Source organism: Ammospiza nelsoni, chromosome 28 (assembly GCF_027579445.1).
Source record: "Ammospiza nelsoni isolate bAmmNel1 chromosome 28, bAmmNel1.pri, whole genome shotgun sequence".
NCBI lineage: Eukaryota > Metazoa > Chordata > Aves > Passeriformes > Passerellidae > Ammospiza > Ammospiza nelsoni.
In genome coordinates, this window is record NC_080660.1 from 1,858,998 (window position 1) to 1,874,718 (window position 15,721).

Sequence of the window (15,721 nt, forward strand, 5' to 3'; positions counted from 1 at the left end):
ACAGGGACAGGGGGACATTGGGGATATGGGGACAGAGAGGGACATGGGGACATTGGGGACAGCGGGACACAGGGACATGGGGAAACCAGGACAAGAGGGACACAGAGATATGGGGGACAGGGGGACACGATGACACAGGGACAGGGGGACATGGGGACATTGGGGACATGAGAGGACGTGGGGACAGAGGGACACAGGGACAGGGGGACATTGGGGATATGGGGACAGAGGAATATGGGAAGAGAGGGACATGGGGACACTGGGGACATTGGGGACAGGGGGACACAGGGACATGGGGAAGCCAGGACAAGAGGGACACGGAGATATGGGGGACAGGGGGACACGATGACACAGGGACAGGGGGACATGGGGACACCATGACACAGAGCTGGAGTGGCCCTGCCACGGCCACCACGGGATGTCCCCATGTCCCCAACCCACCCCAGCAAAGCAGGCACTCCCCAAATCCCAATTTTCCATGGGAAAACCACCTTGGAATGCTGCAGGACACCCAAACCCTGGCTGGGCTGTTCCCAAAATCCCAATTTTCCATGGAAAATCCAGTTGGGAATGCTGCAGGACACCCAAACCCTCCTCGGCATCCCAGGAAAATCCAATCCCGAGGGATTTGGGATTCTAAAGATCCATCTTTAAACACATTCCCACACAAAAAATCCCATTTTTCCATGGAAAAACCACCTTGGAATGCTGCAGGACACCCAAACCCTCCTCAGCATCCCAGGAAAAAATCCAATCCTGAGGATTTGGGATTCTACAGATCCATCTTTAAACACATTCCCACACAAAAAATCCCAATTTTCCATGGAAAATCCATCTGGGAATGCTGCAGGACACCCAAACCCTCCTCGGCATCCCAGGAAAATCCAGTCCTGAGGGATTTGGGATTCTAAAGATCCATCTTTAAACACATTCCCACACAAAATTCCCTCTGGAATCTCTCCAGGAGAGCAGTGCCAGTCCCCCAGCCCTCCAAAAATCCCCCATTTCCGTGGAGCAGAGCCCTGGAATTCCATGGAATTCCCTGGAAATTCTGCTGGAATCCCACAGAATTCCCTGGAATCCCAAACAACCCCAAAGGCCAGCACTGGAATTCCCCCTCCCCCCCTCAAACCTCACCATTTTTGCCTCCAAAAATCCCAATCCCGGGAATTTTTTGCTCCATTCCCAGGTGAGGGATCAGGAAGGAGCTCCCAAATCCACTCCTGACCCCGAGGGGGGGGGGTGGGAAATGTGGGAATTGCAGGGAATGTTCCAGAAATCCTGGGATTCCTGAGGCTGCATCTGGACAGGCTCAGGCTGACGCTGCTGCTCCCAAAAATATCCCAAAAAAAAAACATCCCAGGGCATTCCAGAGCCTCTGGAGAGGGATCTGCCCTGCCCAGCCTCCTGCTGGCCCCAAACTGGGAGAAACTGGGAGAAAAAATGGGATAAAGTGGGAGAAAAACTTGGAGAAAAACTGGGGGGGCCCCAAATCCTCAGGGATAAAGCCCCAAAATCCTCCTAAATGGATCCCCCAAATCTCTTGGGATGGAACCACAAATCCTCTGGGATGGAGATCCCAAATCCCTTGGGGTAGAATCCTAAAACTTTTAGGATGAAATCCCCAAATCCCTCAGGATGGAGCCCCCAAATCCTACAGGAATGGAGCCCAAATCATTTGGGATGGATCCCACAAATCCTCTGGGACGGAGACCCCAAATCCTTTAGGATGAAATCCCTACATCCTATGGGGTGGATCCCCCAAATCCTTTAGGATGAAATCCCCAAATCCCTCAGGAATGGAACCCCAAGTCCACTGGGATGGAGCCCCCAAATCCTTTAGGTTGCATCCCCCAAACCCCTCAGGATGGAGCCCCCAAATAGTTTGGGATGGAGCCCTCAATCCTTTAGGATAAAATCCCCCAAATCCTCTGGGATGAAAACCCCAAATCCTCTGGGACGGAGCCCCCAAATTCCTTGGGATGGAGCCCCCAAATCCTCTGGGGTGGATCCCCCAAATCCTCCTAAATGGATCCCCCAAATCCCTTGGAATAAAATCCCCAAATCCTTTAGGATGAAATCCCCAAATCCTTTGGGATGGAGCCCCCAAATCCCTCAGGTGGAGCCCCCAAATCCTCAGGAATGAAATTCCCAAATCCTTCGGGATGAAATCCCCAAATCTCTCAAGAATGGAACCCCAAATTCTCTGGGGTGGAGCCCCCAAATCCTTTAGGATGAAATCCCCAAATCCTCTGGGGTGGAGCCCCCAAATCCCTCAGGTGGAGACCCCAAATCCTCAGGAATGAAATTCCCAAATCCTTCGGGATGAAATCCCCAAATCTCTCAAGAATGGAAAACCCCAAATCCTCTGGGGTAGAACCCCCAGTCCCTTGGTATGGAACCCCAAATCCTCAGCAATGAAATTCCCAAAACCTTTAAGATGAAATCCCCAAATCTCTCAAGAATGGAACCCCAAATTCTCTGGGGTGGACCCCCCAAATCCTTTAGGATTAAATCCCCCAATCCCTCAGGATGGAGCCCCCAAATCCCTCAGGAATGAAATTCCCAAATCCTTTGGGATGAAATCCCCAAATCTCTCAAGAATGGAAAACCCCAAATTCTCTGGGGTGGAGCCCCCAAATCCTTTAGGATTAAATCCCCCAATCCCTCAGGATGGAGCCCCCAAATCCTTTAGGATGAAATCCCCAAATCCCTTGGGATGGAGCCCCCAAATCCCTCAGGTGGAGCCCCCAAATCCTCAGGAATGAAATTCCCAAATCCTTTGGGATGAAATCCCCAAATCTCTCAAGAATGGAAAACCCCAAATTCTCTGGGGTGGAGCCCCCAAATCCTTTAGGATGAAATCCCCAAATCCTTTGGGATGGAGCCCCCAAATCCTCAGGAATGAAATTCCCAAATCCTTTGGGATGAAATCCCCAAATCTCTCAAGAATGGAAAACCCCAAATCCTCTGGGGTAGAACCCCCAGTCCCTTGGTATGGAACCCCAAATCCTCAGCAATGAAATTCCCAAAACCTTTAAGATGAAATCCCCAAATCTCTCAAGAATGGAACCCCAAATTCTCTGGGGTGGAGCCCCCAAATCCTTTAGGATGAAATCCCCAAATCTTCTGGGATGGATCCCCCAAATCCCTCAGGAGGGTGCCCCTAAATCCCACGGGAATGGAACCCCAAATCCATTGGGATGGAGCCCCCAAATCCTTTAGGATGAAATCCCCAAATCCTTTGGGATGGAGCCCCCAAATCCCTCAGGATGGAGCCCCCAAATCCTCAGGAATGAAATTCCCAAATCCTTTAGGATGAAATCCCCAAATCCCTCAGGATGGAGCCCCCAAATCCTTTAGGATGAAATCCCCAAATCTCTCAAGAATGGAACCCCAAATTCTCTGAGGTGGAGCCTCCAAATCCTTTAGGATGAAATCCCCAAATCTCTCAAGAATGGAACCCCAAATTCTCTGAGGTGGAGCCTCCAAATCCTTTAGGATGAAATCCCCAAATCCTTTGGGATGGAGCCCCCAAATCCCTCAGGTGGAGCCCCCAAATCCTCAGGAATGAAATTCCCAAATCCTTTGGGATGAAACCCCCAAATCCCTCGGCATGGATGCTCAGGAACATTCTCAGGAGTTTCCCAAATCCTGGAGAAACCCCAAAAATTCCCCCCAAAACCCCAAAAATCCCAAAACCCTGCGGGAGCCGGGCGCACTCACCTGGGCCAGGTGCCGGGGACAGCGGGGCTGGAGCTGGGGGAGCGTGGGGTCAAAGGTCAGGGACCCCCAATTTTGGGGACCCCCCCCATCCCTGGGGACCCCCCAATTCCTGGGGAACCCCCTCAGATTTCTGGGATCCCCCCAAATTCCTGAAAAAACCCAAATTTTGGGGACCTTCCCAATCTTTGGCGACCCCTCTGATCCTTGGGAATTCCCAAATTTTGGGGATCCCCCCCCCCCCTCGATGTCTGGAGACCCCAAATTTTGAGGGAACCCCCACTCCTCAATCCCAAAAATATTCCCTCCATCCCTGAGAACCCCAAATTTTTAGGGTCTCCCCAATCCCTGGGAACCCCAAAATTTCAGGGATTTCCCCCAAAACCTCCAGGACCTTTCCCAAATTTTCTCCTCTCAATCTCAGGGGACCCCAAAAAAACCTCTGGGACCCCCTCGAAAAATATTCGGAGACTCCTCCCAAAATCTTGGGGGTCACCCCAAAAATTCCCAGACCCCAAAAATCTCAGGGGATCCCCAAAGTCTCAGGGACTCCCCCAAAAAGCCTCAAGGGCCCCCCAAAAAAGTCAAGGATCCCCTTAAGGGGCCCTTTAAAGTCTCAGGGACCCCCCCAAAACCTCCAAGGAACCCCCCAGGACACCCCAAAAAAAACGAAGTACCCTTCTAAGGGATCCCCCAAAGGTGCAGGGACGCCCCAAAATCTGAAAGGATCCCCCAAAAATCTCAGGGGCTCCCCCAAACCCCCAAGGAATCCCCTAAGGGACCCCCCCAGAGGCCCCAAGGGTGACTCAGGACCCCCCAAAATCCCCCCAAAATCTCCAAGGATCCCCCAGGATACCCCAAAATAACCAAGGACCCCTCTAAGGGATCCCCCAAAGGCCCAGGGACCCCCCAAAACCCTCAAGGATCCCCCAAAACCTCCAAGGAATCCCCCAGAATCCCCCTCAAAACCCCCAAGGAGACCCAAAAACCCCAAGGACTCCCCTAAGGCGCCCCCAAAACCCCCAAAATCCCCCCAAAACCTCCAAGGGACACCCCAGGACACCCCAAAAAAAACCCCAAATCCCCTCAAAACCCTCTCGGAGCCCCAAAAAACCCCAAGGACTCCCCTAAGGGACCCCCCCAGAGGCCTCAAGGGCCCCCTCAGGACCCCCCAAACCCCCTCAGGGCTCCCCCAGGACCCCCCAAACCCCCTCAGGGCTCCCTCAGAGCCTCCCCCATCCCCTCCCCGAACTCTCGGTGTCCCCCCCGAGGCCGCCCCGCCCCTCCCGCGATCCCGCCCCGGAGCCGGGACAGGCCCGAACCCGCGGGGGCCGCGGCCGCAGCGGGCCCGGCGGAGGCCGCGCACCGACCCGAGCGTCCCGGAGGCTCCCGGCGGGTCCCGGACGGTGCCGGGGGGCGCGGCCGGGCTCAGTGGCGGCCGCCGCGGGTCCCCCCGGCCGCTCCAGAGCCGGCCCCGGGACCGGGCCCCGCCGCCGCCATCTTTAACGCGCCGCCCCCGCCGCCGCCTCGCTTGGCGGTACCGGGCGACGCTTTTGCGGCACCGCGGGCGCCGCTTTACGGCAGCGGCCGTTGCGCGATGGCGGCGGGAGCGGCGCCCCCCTCACGGCGGGCGTTGCCATGGGAACGGCGCCCCCCCCCACACACACACACCAACCCCGTTATTGAGGGGCGCTGTGGGGTTATGGGGTCATTATAGGGTCACCAATGGGTTATGGGGTCAGTATAGGGTCACCTGCAGTGTTATTGTAGGGTCATGCCTGTTTAGGGTCACCCTGGGGTCCCCAATAGTGTTACAATGGGTTATAGGGTCACTATAGGGTCACCGATGGGTTATGGGGTCATTATAGGGTCACCAATGGGTTATGGGGTCAGTATAGGGTCACCTGCAGTGTTGTTGTAGGGTCATGCCTGTTTAGGGTCACTCTAGGGTCCCCAAGAGTGTTACAATGGGTTATGGGGTCACTATAGGGTCACCAATGGGTTATGGGGTCATTATAGGGTCACCAATGGGTTATGGGGTCAGTATAGGGTCACCTGCAGTGTTATTGTAGGGTCACCCCTGTTTAGGGTCACTCTAGGGTCCCCAATAGTGTTACAATGGGTTATAGGGTCATTATAGGGTCACCAATGGGTTATGGGGTCAGTATAGGGTCACCAATGGGTTATGGGGTCAGTATAGGGTCACCTGCAGTGTTGTTGTAGGGTCACGCCTGTTTAGGGTCACCCTGGGGTCCCCAATAGTGTTACAATGGGTTATAGGGTCACTATAGGGTCACCGATGGGTTATGGGGTCATTATAGGGTCACCAATGGGTTAGGGGGTCAGTATAGGGTCACCTGCAGTGTTATTGTAGGGTCATGCCTGTTTAGGGTCACCCTGGGGTCCTCAAGAGTGTTACAATGGGTTATAGGGTCATTATAGGGTCACCAGGGGGGTTATGGGGTCATTAGTGGGTCATCCCAATGTCATTGTAGGGTCACCTCTCTTTAGGGTCACTGTATGGTGGCCAATGGCGTTATGGGGTCATTATAGCGTCATCAGTGGGGTTATAGGGTCAGCCTGTAGTATAGGGTCACTGCAGGGTCACCTGTGTTATTGCAGGGTCACCAATGGGGTTCTAGGGGCACTACAGGGTCACCTGCAGTGTTATTGTAGGGTCACCCCTGTTTAGGGTCACTCTAGGGTCCCCAAGAGTGTTACAATGGGTTATAGGGTCATTATAGGGTCACCAGAGGGGTTATAGGGTCACTATAAGGTCACTCCCAGTGTTATTGTAGGGTCATCCCTGTTTAGGGTCACTGTAGGGTCACCAATGAGGTTATAGGGTCACCCTGTGTATAGGGTCACTGCAGGGTCACCTCGTGTGTTATCGTAGGGTCACCAGTGGTGTTATGGGGTCACCCGTGTTTAGGGTCACTGCAGGGTCACCAATGGGGTTATGGGGTCACCCCTGTGTTATAGGGTCACTGCAGGGTCACCACTGGGGTTATGGGGTCACCCCACTGTTATTGTAGGGTCACCCGTGTTTAGGGTCACTGTAGGGTCACCAATGGGGTTATGGGGTCACCCCGCTGTTATTGTAGGGTCACCCCTGTTTAGGGTCACTGTAGGGTGTGCAATGTTGTTGTAGGGTCACTTTGGGTCCCTTGTGATTGTAGGGTCACCCCATCCCTATACGGTCCCCCGTATCCCCAGTGTCCCCATAGTGTCCCCATAGTGTCCCCATAGTGTCCCCCCAGTATTCCCCAATGTCCCTGGAGCGTCCCCCCATCTCTACAATGTCCCCAATGTCCCCAATGTCCCCGCAGTGTCCCCAATGTCCCCACTGTCCCCAATGTCCCCACAATGTCCCCAATGTCCCCACTGTCCCCACTGTCCCCACAATGTCCCCAATATCCCCACTGTCCCTGCAGTGACCCCAATATCCCCAATGTCCCCACAATGTCCCCACAATGTCCCCACTGTCCCCACTGTCCCCACAATGTCCCCACTGTCCCCGATGTCCCCAATGTCCCCACTGTCCCCACAATGTCCCCACTGTCCCCGAGCAGGCACAGCCGTTCCCGTCACCATCTCTTTATTGGGGTCACCGGGGGGTGAGGGGGGGACACCTCCCCACATTGCGGGGGGGGTCCCTGCGCCCCCCACCCCAAAAAAAAAACCCCAAAATTGGGGTGGGGGGGAGGCACCAACCCCACCGCTGGGCTCCTCTGCACCTCCTTTATGGGGCTGGGGCACCCCAAAGCCGTGGGGCACCCCCAAATCCGGGGGGGCACCCCAAATCAATGGGGAGGACACCCCAAATCTGTGGGGTCACCCCAGACGTGCCCTACATGAGGCGGCACTGCTCCCCTGTGAGGTTCAGTCCTGGCGGCTGTGGGGGGGGACACTGGGGTCACCCCAAATCTGTGGGGTCACCCCAAATCCCAGAGGGGTGCCCCATAGCCATGGGACACCCCAAATCCATGGGGGGAACCCCAAAGCCATGGGGACACCCCAAAGCTGTGAATTCACCCCAAATCTGTGGGGTCGCCCCAAATCCCAGAGGGGCGCCCCACATCCATGGGGGGCACCCCAAACCCTTTGGGTGACCCCAAACCCCTCAGGGGTGTCCCCAAACACTCACCGTGTCCCCTGCCAGCTCCTTGGGGGGGTGGCCCAGGTCCTGCAGCTGTGAGGGGACACAGAGGGGACACGGGGACATGAGAGGGACACGCAGGACAGAGGGACATGGGGAGGGTCAGAGGGACACAGAGGGGACACGGGGACACAGGAGGACACACAGAGGGGACAGAGGGACATGGGGGGGACATAGGGACATTGGAGGGGCACAGAGGAACATGGAGGGGACACAGAGGAGACATGGGGGGGGACATGGGGACACAGATGGGATGGACAGGACAGAGGGACATGGGGAGGGTCAGAGGGGACACAGGGGGGACACGGGGACATGGTGGGGACATAGGGACATGAGAGGGACAGAGGGACATGAGAGGCGACATGGTGGGGACACAGAGGGGGACAGAGGGGACAGAGGGACATGGGGAGGGTCAGAGGGACACAGAGGGGACACGGGGACATGGGGGGACATGGGGACACAGGAGGACACACAGAGGGGACAGAAGGACATGGGGGGAGGGACACAGGGACATGGAGCAGGGTCAGAAGAACATGGAGGGGACAGAGGGAAGGGATAGAGGGACCCAGGGGGACACAGAGGTGACACAGAAGTGACCCGGGGGTGACACCAGGGTGACCCTGTGTCCCAGGGGGTCAGAGGGACATGGGGCTAACACACAGGTGACACAGGGGTGACACAGGGCCCAAGGGGAGGTGACACCAGTGTGACCCAGGGCCCCGCGGGGGTCAGAGGGACACAGGGGTGACACGGGGGTGACCCAGGTCCCCAGGGGGGTGACACGGGAGTGACCCAGAGCCCAAGGGGAGGGTCAAAGGGACACAGGGGTGACACGGGTGTGACACGGGGGTGACACGGGAGTGACCCAGAGCCCAAGGGGAGGGTCAAAGGGACACAGGGGTGACACGGGTGTGACATGGGGGTGACCCAGGTCCCCAGGGGGGTGACACGGGAGTGACCCAGAGCCCAAGGGGAGGGTCAAGGGGACACAGGGGTGACACGGGTGTGACACAGAGGTGACACAGGAGTGACCCAGAGCCCAAGGGGAGGGTCAGAGGGACACAGGGGTGACACGGGTGTGACATGGAGGTGACCCAGGTCCCCAGGGGGGTGACACAGGAGTGACCCAGAGCCCAAGGGGAGGGTCAGAGGGCCCCAGGGGTGACACGGGGGTGACACGGAGGTGACACAGGTGGCCCTCCGGCCGCACCTGCTGCATCAGGTCCAGCAGGGTCTCGAAGCGCTCCCGGCGCTGCCCCTCGGGCTCCTCGGGCCGCTCCCGCTCCAGCTCGGCGCAGATCCGCAGCATCAGCGCCTGCTGCTGGCTGAACCGCGCCCGCTGCTCCGGGGGCAGGGTCCCCTCGTGCTGCCGCAGCCACTCCGGGTACTGGGGACACCCAGGAGACATTGAGGGGACACCGGGGTCACTGCAGACACCCCCAAATCCCAGCCAATCCCAGCCCCATCAGTGCCCGCGCTCCAGGGGCAGGGTCCCCTCGTGCTGCCAGAGCCACTCCGGGTACTGGGGACAGCGAGGGGACACCGAGGGGACAGTGAGGGGACACCCAAATACCCCATGGAAACGCCAAATCCCAGCCCCATCAGCGCCTGCTGCTGGCTGAACCGCGCCCGCTGCTCCGGGGGCAGCGAGCCCTCGGGCTGCCGCAGCCACTCCGGGTACTGGGGACAGCGAGGGGACACCGAGGGGACACCGGGGTCACTGCAGGATCCCCCAAATCTCAGCCAATCCCAGCCCCATCAGCACCCGCTGCTCCGGGGGCAGGGTCCCCTCGTGCTGCCAGAGCCACTCCGGGTACTGGGGACACCCAGGAGACGTTGAGGGGACACCGGGGTCACTGCAGACACCCCCAAATCCCCACGGAACCCCCAAATCTCAGCCACTCCCAGCCCCATCAGTGCCCGCGCTCCAGGGGCAGGGTCCCCTCGTGCTGCCGGAGCCACTCCGGGTACCAGGGACAGTGAGGGAACCCCCAAATCCCCCGTGGAACTCCCACATTCCCCGTGGGAACCCCCACATTCCCCGTGGGAACCCCCAAATTCCCCGAGGGAACCCCCAAATCCCCCGTGAAACTCCCACATTCCCCGTGGGAACCCCCACATTCCCCGTGGAACCCCCAAATCCCCCGTGGAACCCCCACATCCCCCATGGAACCCCAAAATCCCAGCCAACCCCAGCCCCATCAGTGCCCGCTGCTCTGGGGGACAGGGACCCCTCGTGCTGCCACAGCCACTCCAGGTACCAGGGACAGTGAGGGAACCCCCAAATTCCCCGAGGGAACCCCCAAATTCCCCGTGGGAACCCCCACATCCCCCACGGAACCCCAAAATCCCAGCCAACCCCAGCCCCATCAGTGCCCGCTGCTCTGGGGGACAGGGACCCCTCGTGCTGCCACAGCCACTCCAGGTACCAGGGACAGTGAGGGAACCCCCAAATCCCCCGTGGAACCCCCAAATTCCCCGAGGGAACCCCCAAATTCCCCGTGGGAACCCCCACATCCCCCACGGAACCCCCAAATCCCAGCCAATCCCAGCCCCATCAGTGCCCGCTGCTCTGGGGGACAGGGACCCCTCATGCTGCTGCAGCCACTTCGGGTACCGGGGACAGTGAGGGAACCCCCAAATCCCCCATGAAATTCCCCGTGGAACCCCCAAATCCCCCATGAAATCCCCCGTGGAACCCCCAAATCCCCCATGACAGCCCGGATATCCCAGAGAAAAGGGGGAAATATCCCAGTACAGCCCTAGGGGGTGACAGGGACAGACCCCACAGGGGACAGCAGGGAACCCCAAGTTTTTGCAGAGCTTCTCCCCATTTCAGAGATGACCCCTTCAGGTTTTTGGGGTTCCCTCCACGTTCCCTCCACGTTTTTGGGGTCCCACCTTCTCAGTGATCTCCTTGAGAGAGGGGCAGAGACATCCTTGCACATCAGGGACTGCACCATGTCCCCATGACTCCTACTCATTCCCCATGCCCCAAGGGACACCCCCATGACTTCAGGGACCCCCCCAGGTTTTTTGGGGTCCACTCCCCAGTTTTTGGGGTCCCCCTCCCCAGTTTTTGGGGTCCCACCTTCTCGGTGATCTCCTTGAGGGAGGGCTACAGCACATCCTTGGACAGCAGGGACTCCATGATGTCCCCATGACTCCCCCAGAGTTTCCCACTCATCCCTCCACGATCTCAGGGACCTCCGCAGGTTTTTTGGGGCGCCCTCCCGGTTTTTGGGGTTTTTGGGGTCCCACCTTCTCGGTGATCTCCTTGAGGGAGGGGTAGAGCACGTCCTTGGACAGCAGGGACTCCATGATGCTGCGCATGACGGGCAGGACGCCGTCGCCGCCGCCCTCGTCCAGCCCCAGCCCCTCCAGGGCCTTGGCCAGCTCCTCCTCGGATCCTGGGGAGTTCTGCGGGACCCCCGGGACCCCATAAGCTCCTTGGGACCCCCGGGACCCCCAGGACACCCCTGGGAAGGGCTGGAGGGAGGGAGGGGTACCTGGAGGTCGTTGGCGTTCTTGGCCAGCCCGCTCAGCGTCTCCTTGAGGCAGGAGGTGAATTCCTGCTGCGAGGCCGCGTCGCTGCCTGCGGGGTGAGACGGATTTGGGGTGGGATTGGGGTGGATTTGGGATGGGAAGGATTCGGGATTGGGGTTGGGATGGGGTGGGAAGGGGGTTGGGAACACGATGGGATGGGGTTGGGATGGGAATGCGGTGGGGATGGGGTTGGGATTGGGGTGGGAATGGGAACAGGAATGGGGATGGGATGGGGTGGGATGGGAATGGGGTTGGGATGGATTTGGGATTGGGGTGGATTTGGGAATGGGATGGGGTTGGCATGGGAATGGGGTTGAGAGGGGGTCAGGATGGGAATGCAGTTGGGAATGGGAATGGGAATGGGATGGATTTGAAATGGGATTGGGAATGCGGCCAGGGTGAAGTTGGGATGGGGTTGGGAATGGGATTGGGTTTGGGATTGGGGTGGGACGGGGTTGGGATCGGGTCATGAGTGGGATGGGGTTGGGAATGGGGTTGGAGTTGGGACGGATTCTGAATTTGGATGGGGTTGGGATGGGAATGGGGTGGATTTGGGAATGGGCTGGGGATGGATTTCGGATTGGGACAGGGTTGGGATGGGGTTGGGAATGGGAATGGGGTTGGGGTGGGGTTGGGAACAGGGTTGGGATGGATTTGAGATTGGGATGGGGTTGGGAATGGGGTAAGAATGGGGTTGGGAATGGGTTTGGGATTGCAGTTGGGGTGGGATGGATTTGGGAAGGGGTTGGGATGGATCTGGGAATGGGATGAGAATGGGGTTGGGATGGGGATGGGGATGGGAATGGGGTGGAAATGGGGTTGGGAATGGGGCAGGAATGGGGGTAGGAATGGGGTTGGCATGGATTTGGGATTGGGATGGGAATGGGATGGGAATGGGATTGGCATGGGGATGGGAATGGGGTGAGAATGGGAATGGGAATACGGTTGAGATGGAATTGGGAACAGAACTGGGACTGGGGATAACGGGAATAATGGAAATAATGTGGGGTCCCACTGGGGTGCTGTCCCCAACCCTAAATGGGGAGACAATTCCAGGTGGGACTGGGGATACTGGGAATACTGGGAATAATGGGAATAACGCAGCACCCTGCTGGAGTTCTGCCCCCAATCCCAAACGGGGGTAACCAGGACACCCCTCCCAGGGCTGTGACCCCCCCTATGCCCCCCACACCCACCGACTTTCCCAGCAGCCTCTGAGAGCTTCTGGAACTGCTCCACCAGCTGTGGCTCCTGCCGTGCCAGCTCCTGCATGGCCTCCTGGAACTCAGCCGCCGCCTGTGCCGCCAGCTCGCCCTCAAAGAGCTCCTGGAAGAACCTTTCCTGCGAGGAGAACAGCGAGTCCTGCCCAGCACGGCATAGCACGGCCCCAGAGAGGGCACACGCAAAGTGGGGCCGGGGTTTTTGGGGCGCTCACCTTGGCGGAGTCGGCGGCTGAGGGAGGGGAAGGGGGGCAGGAGGAGCCAGCAGGGGCAGGGGGCGCGGGGCGGCTGCGCTCGAAGTCGTCCAGGGCACCTGAGGGGGGAATTTGGGGTCAGGGGGTACCAAAATGGGGGTGCAGCCCCACAGGGAGGTCATGTGTGGTAAAGGTGGGCACCAAAAATTGCACCCTAATGACCCCCACCCCTAAAACCGCACACGCCAAAAGTGCACCCCAATAACCCCTATCCCTGATTGCACCCCAAAAACTACACCCCAAAAACCCCTACCCCGACTGCACCCCGGAAACTGCACCCCAATAACCCCTGCAGCCCCTCCCAACCTCCTTCACCCCAATAACCCCCAGACCCCCCCCCCCACCTCAATAATCCCCGGACCCCCCTCACCCCAATGCCCGCCCCCAGCCCCTCATGATCCCCCCACCTCAATAACCCAATAACCCCCAGACCCCAATGACCCTCAGACCCCCCCTCACCCCAGTGACCCCCAGAACCCCCAGACTCCAATAACCCCCAGACCCCAATGACCCCCAGACCCCCTAACGACCCCCCTCACCCCAATAACCCCCAGACCCCAATGACCCTCAGACCCCAATGACCCCCAAACCCCCTAACGACCCCCCTCACCCCAATATCCCCCAGACCCCAATGACCCCCAAACCCCCTAACGACCCCCCTCACCCCAATAACCCCCAGACCCCAATGACCCTCAGACCCCCCCCTCACCCCAGTGACCCCCAGAACCCCCAGACTCCAATAACCCCCAGACCCCAATGACCCCCAGGCCCCCTAACGACCCCCCTCACCCCAATATCCCCCAGACTCCAATGACCCCCAAACCCCCTAACGACCCCCCTCACCCCAATAACCCCCAGACCCCAATGACCCTCAGACCCCCTCACGACCCCCCTCACCCCAATAACCCCCAGACCCCCTCACCTCAATGACTCCCAGGCCTCCTCCTCACCCCAGTGACCCCCAGCCCCTTACGACCCCTTCACCCCAGTGACCCCCCCTCACCCCACTGACCCTCAGCCCCTGATGACCCCCTCTCACCTCAATGTCTCCCCCAGCCCCTCACGACCCCCGGTCCCGCCTCACCCCAATGACCCCCGGACCCCTCGCCCCCCATCGCTCCCAACGCCGCGCAGTCCCCCCACACCCCGCTGATCCCCCGGTCCCCCCGGGCCCCCCTCACTCTCCAGCAGCTCCTCCAACTCCGCGTCGGCCCCCGGGCCCGGACCCGGCTCCGCCGCCATCTTGGCCCGCTCCGCCCTGCGCCGCCAGGGGGCGCTGCCGCGGGACACGCCCCTTCCCGGCCCCGGGACACGCCCCCCGGAAAACCCGGAATGGAATCAGGAACGGGAATGAGAACGGGAACCGCCCACGGGGACACGCCCCCCCGGAAAACCCGGAGCGGAATCGGGTACGGGAATGGGAACGGGAACCGCCCCAGAGGACACGCCCTCCGGAAAACCCGGAACGGAATCAGGAACGGGAATGGGAACGGGAACCGCCCACGGGGACACGCCCCCCCGGAAAACCCGGAACGGAATCGGGTACGGGAATGGGAACGGGAACCGCCCCAGAGGACACGCCCCCCAGAAAACCCTGAACGGAATCGGGTACGGGAATGGGAACGGGAACCGCCCCAGAGGACACGCCCCCCGGAAAACCCTGAACGGAATCAGGAATGGGAACGGGAACCGCCACGGGGACACGCCCACTGCAAACCCGGAACGGAATCGGGAACAGGAATGGGAACGGGAACCGCCACGGGGACACGCCCACTGCAAACCCGGAACGGAATCGGAACGGGAACCGCCCCAGAGGACACGCCCCCTGCGCTGGCCATGCCCCCGGAAAACCCGGAACGGAATCAGGAACGGGAACAGCCCCAGAGGACACCCCCCCTCCTCTGGCAGCGCCCACTGAAAAACCCGGAACGGAATCGGGAATGGGAACGGGAACGGGAACGGGACCCAGATTTGGGGGTCCCAGAGCTGCCCCTCCCACCTTTGGGGTCCCAGAGCTTGGATGTCCAAGATTTTGGGGTCCCAGAACCTGCACCTCCCACTTCTGGGATCCCAGATTTTGGGGTCCCAAACCTTGTACCTCCCCATTTTGGGGTCCCAGTTTTGGGGTCCCAGTTTTGGGGTCCCGGATTTGGGGTCCCAGACTTTTCACCTCCAGTTTTGGGGTCCCAACCCCTCCCCCAGTGTCCCCCCGTGTCACCACTGGGGACAAAGTGAGGAACAACCCTCGAGCGTCCCGGGGGCTTGGGACGGACCCTGAGCCCCCCAAAACCGCCGGGACCCTCCTGGGGACCCCCCCCCAATCCCGGGTGGGGTTGGGGCAGGGCGGGCTCAGTCCCGGGTGGGATTTGGGGACAAGAATTGAATTTCTTGTGCAGAAAAATGAAAAACATGACAAAAATCAAAGTTTCACCTTCATTCCTTCCATCAGGGGGGGACTCCACTCACTGGGACCCCCCCTGGGCTGTCCCCAAAACCCCAGAGTGTCCCCAAAACCCCTCTGGGGTGTCCCCAGTCCCAAATTCCTGCAGCTTGGATGGACAGAGGGACGGTGACCATGGACAGGGGACAGGGACGGGGACATGGGGGCAGGGACAGGTCCTGGTGGCCCCAGGAGGGGACAGGGGCAGGTCCTGGTGGCCATGGAGAGGGGACAGGGACAGACACAGCGCACGGTGGCCACAGGGAAGGGACAGGGACAGCTCCTGGAGGCCACAAGGAGGGGACAGGGGCAGCTGCCAGCAGCTTGTGGTGGCCACGGTCACAAGGGACGGGGACAGAGGGACGGTGGCCACGGGCAG

General features: G+C 59.6%; 3 protein-coding genes across 5 annotated transcripts in view; 1 reads left to right on the plus strand and 2 right to left on the minus strand.

Moving 5' to 3' along the window:
* The window catches only part of DCAF8 (DDB1 and CUL4 associated factor 8), a 29,677-nt gene extending 24,431 nt beyond the window's left edge, over window positions 1-5,246 (minus strand). Inside the window, exons 1-2 of one of the 2 annotated variants that reach the window (XM_059490182.1) lie at window positions 5,094-5,246; window positions 3,727-3,759 (exon numbers count right to left, since the gene is read on the minus strand). The gene's annotated coding sequence lies outside the window, so the exon portion shown is untranslated. Of the gene's footprint in view, window positions 1-3,726; window positions 3,760-5,089 lie in introns of both variants that reach the window. The other variant, XM_059490183.1, reaches the window with a different exon arrangement.
* A 2,058-nt stretch (window positions 5,247-7,304) lies between these two features.
* On the minus strand, window positions 7,305-14,496 carry PEX19 (peroxisomal biogenesis factor 19). Of its 2 annotated transcripts, none has more exons than XM_059490221.1 (8): window positions 14,084-14,496; window positions 12,864-12,961; window positions 12,625-12,769; window positions 11,392-11,477; window positions 11,144-11,302; window positions 9,093-9,269; window positions 7,871-7,915; window positions 7,305-7,618 (listed from the first exon to the last, which is right to left on the minus strand). In XM_059490221.1, exons 1-8 carry the CDS (start codon window positions 14,142-14,144, stop codon window positions 7,574-7,576), a joined length of 816 nt encoding a protein of 271 aa, XP_059346204.1. In that variant the 5' UTR covers window positions 14,145-14,496; the 3' UTR covers window positions 7,305-7,573. The 2 variants fall into 2 exon arrangements, with proteins under 2 accessions (XP_059346204.1, XP_059346203.1); XM_059490220.1 differs by having other exon boundaries at window positions 12,625-12,790; window positions 14,084-14,487.
* On the plus strand, window positions 14,317-14,820 carry LOC132084807 (aspartate and glycine-rich protein-like). The gene is made up of 2 exons (XM_059490062.1): window positions 14,317-14,510; window positions 14,577-14,820. Exons 1-2 carry the CDS (start codon window positions 14,320-14,322, stop codon window positions 14,818-14,820), a joined length of 435 nt encoding a protein of 144 aa, XP_059346045.1. The 5' UTR covers window positions 14,317-14,319.
* Window positions 14,821-15,721: the final 901 nt, after the last annotated feature.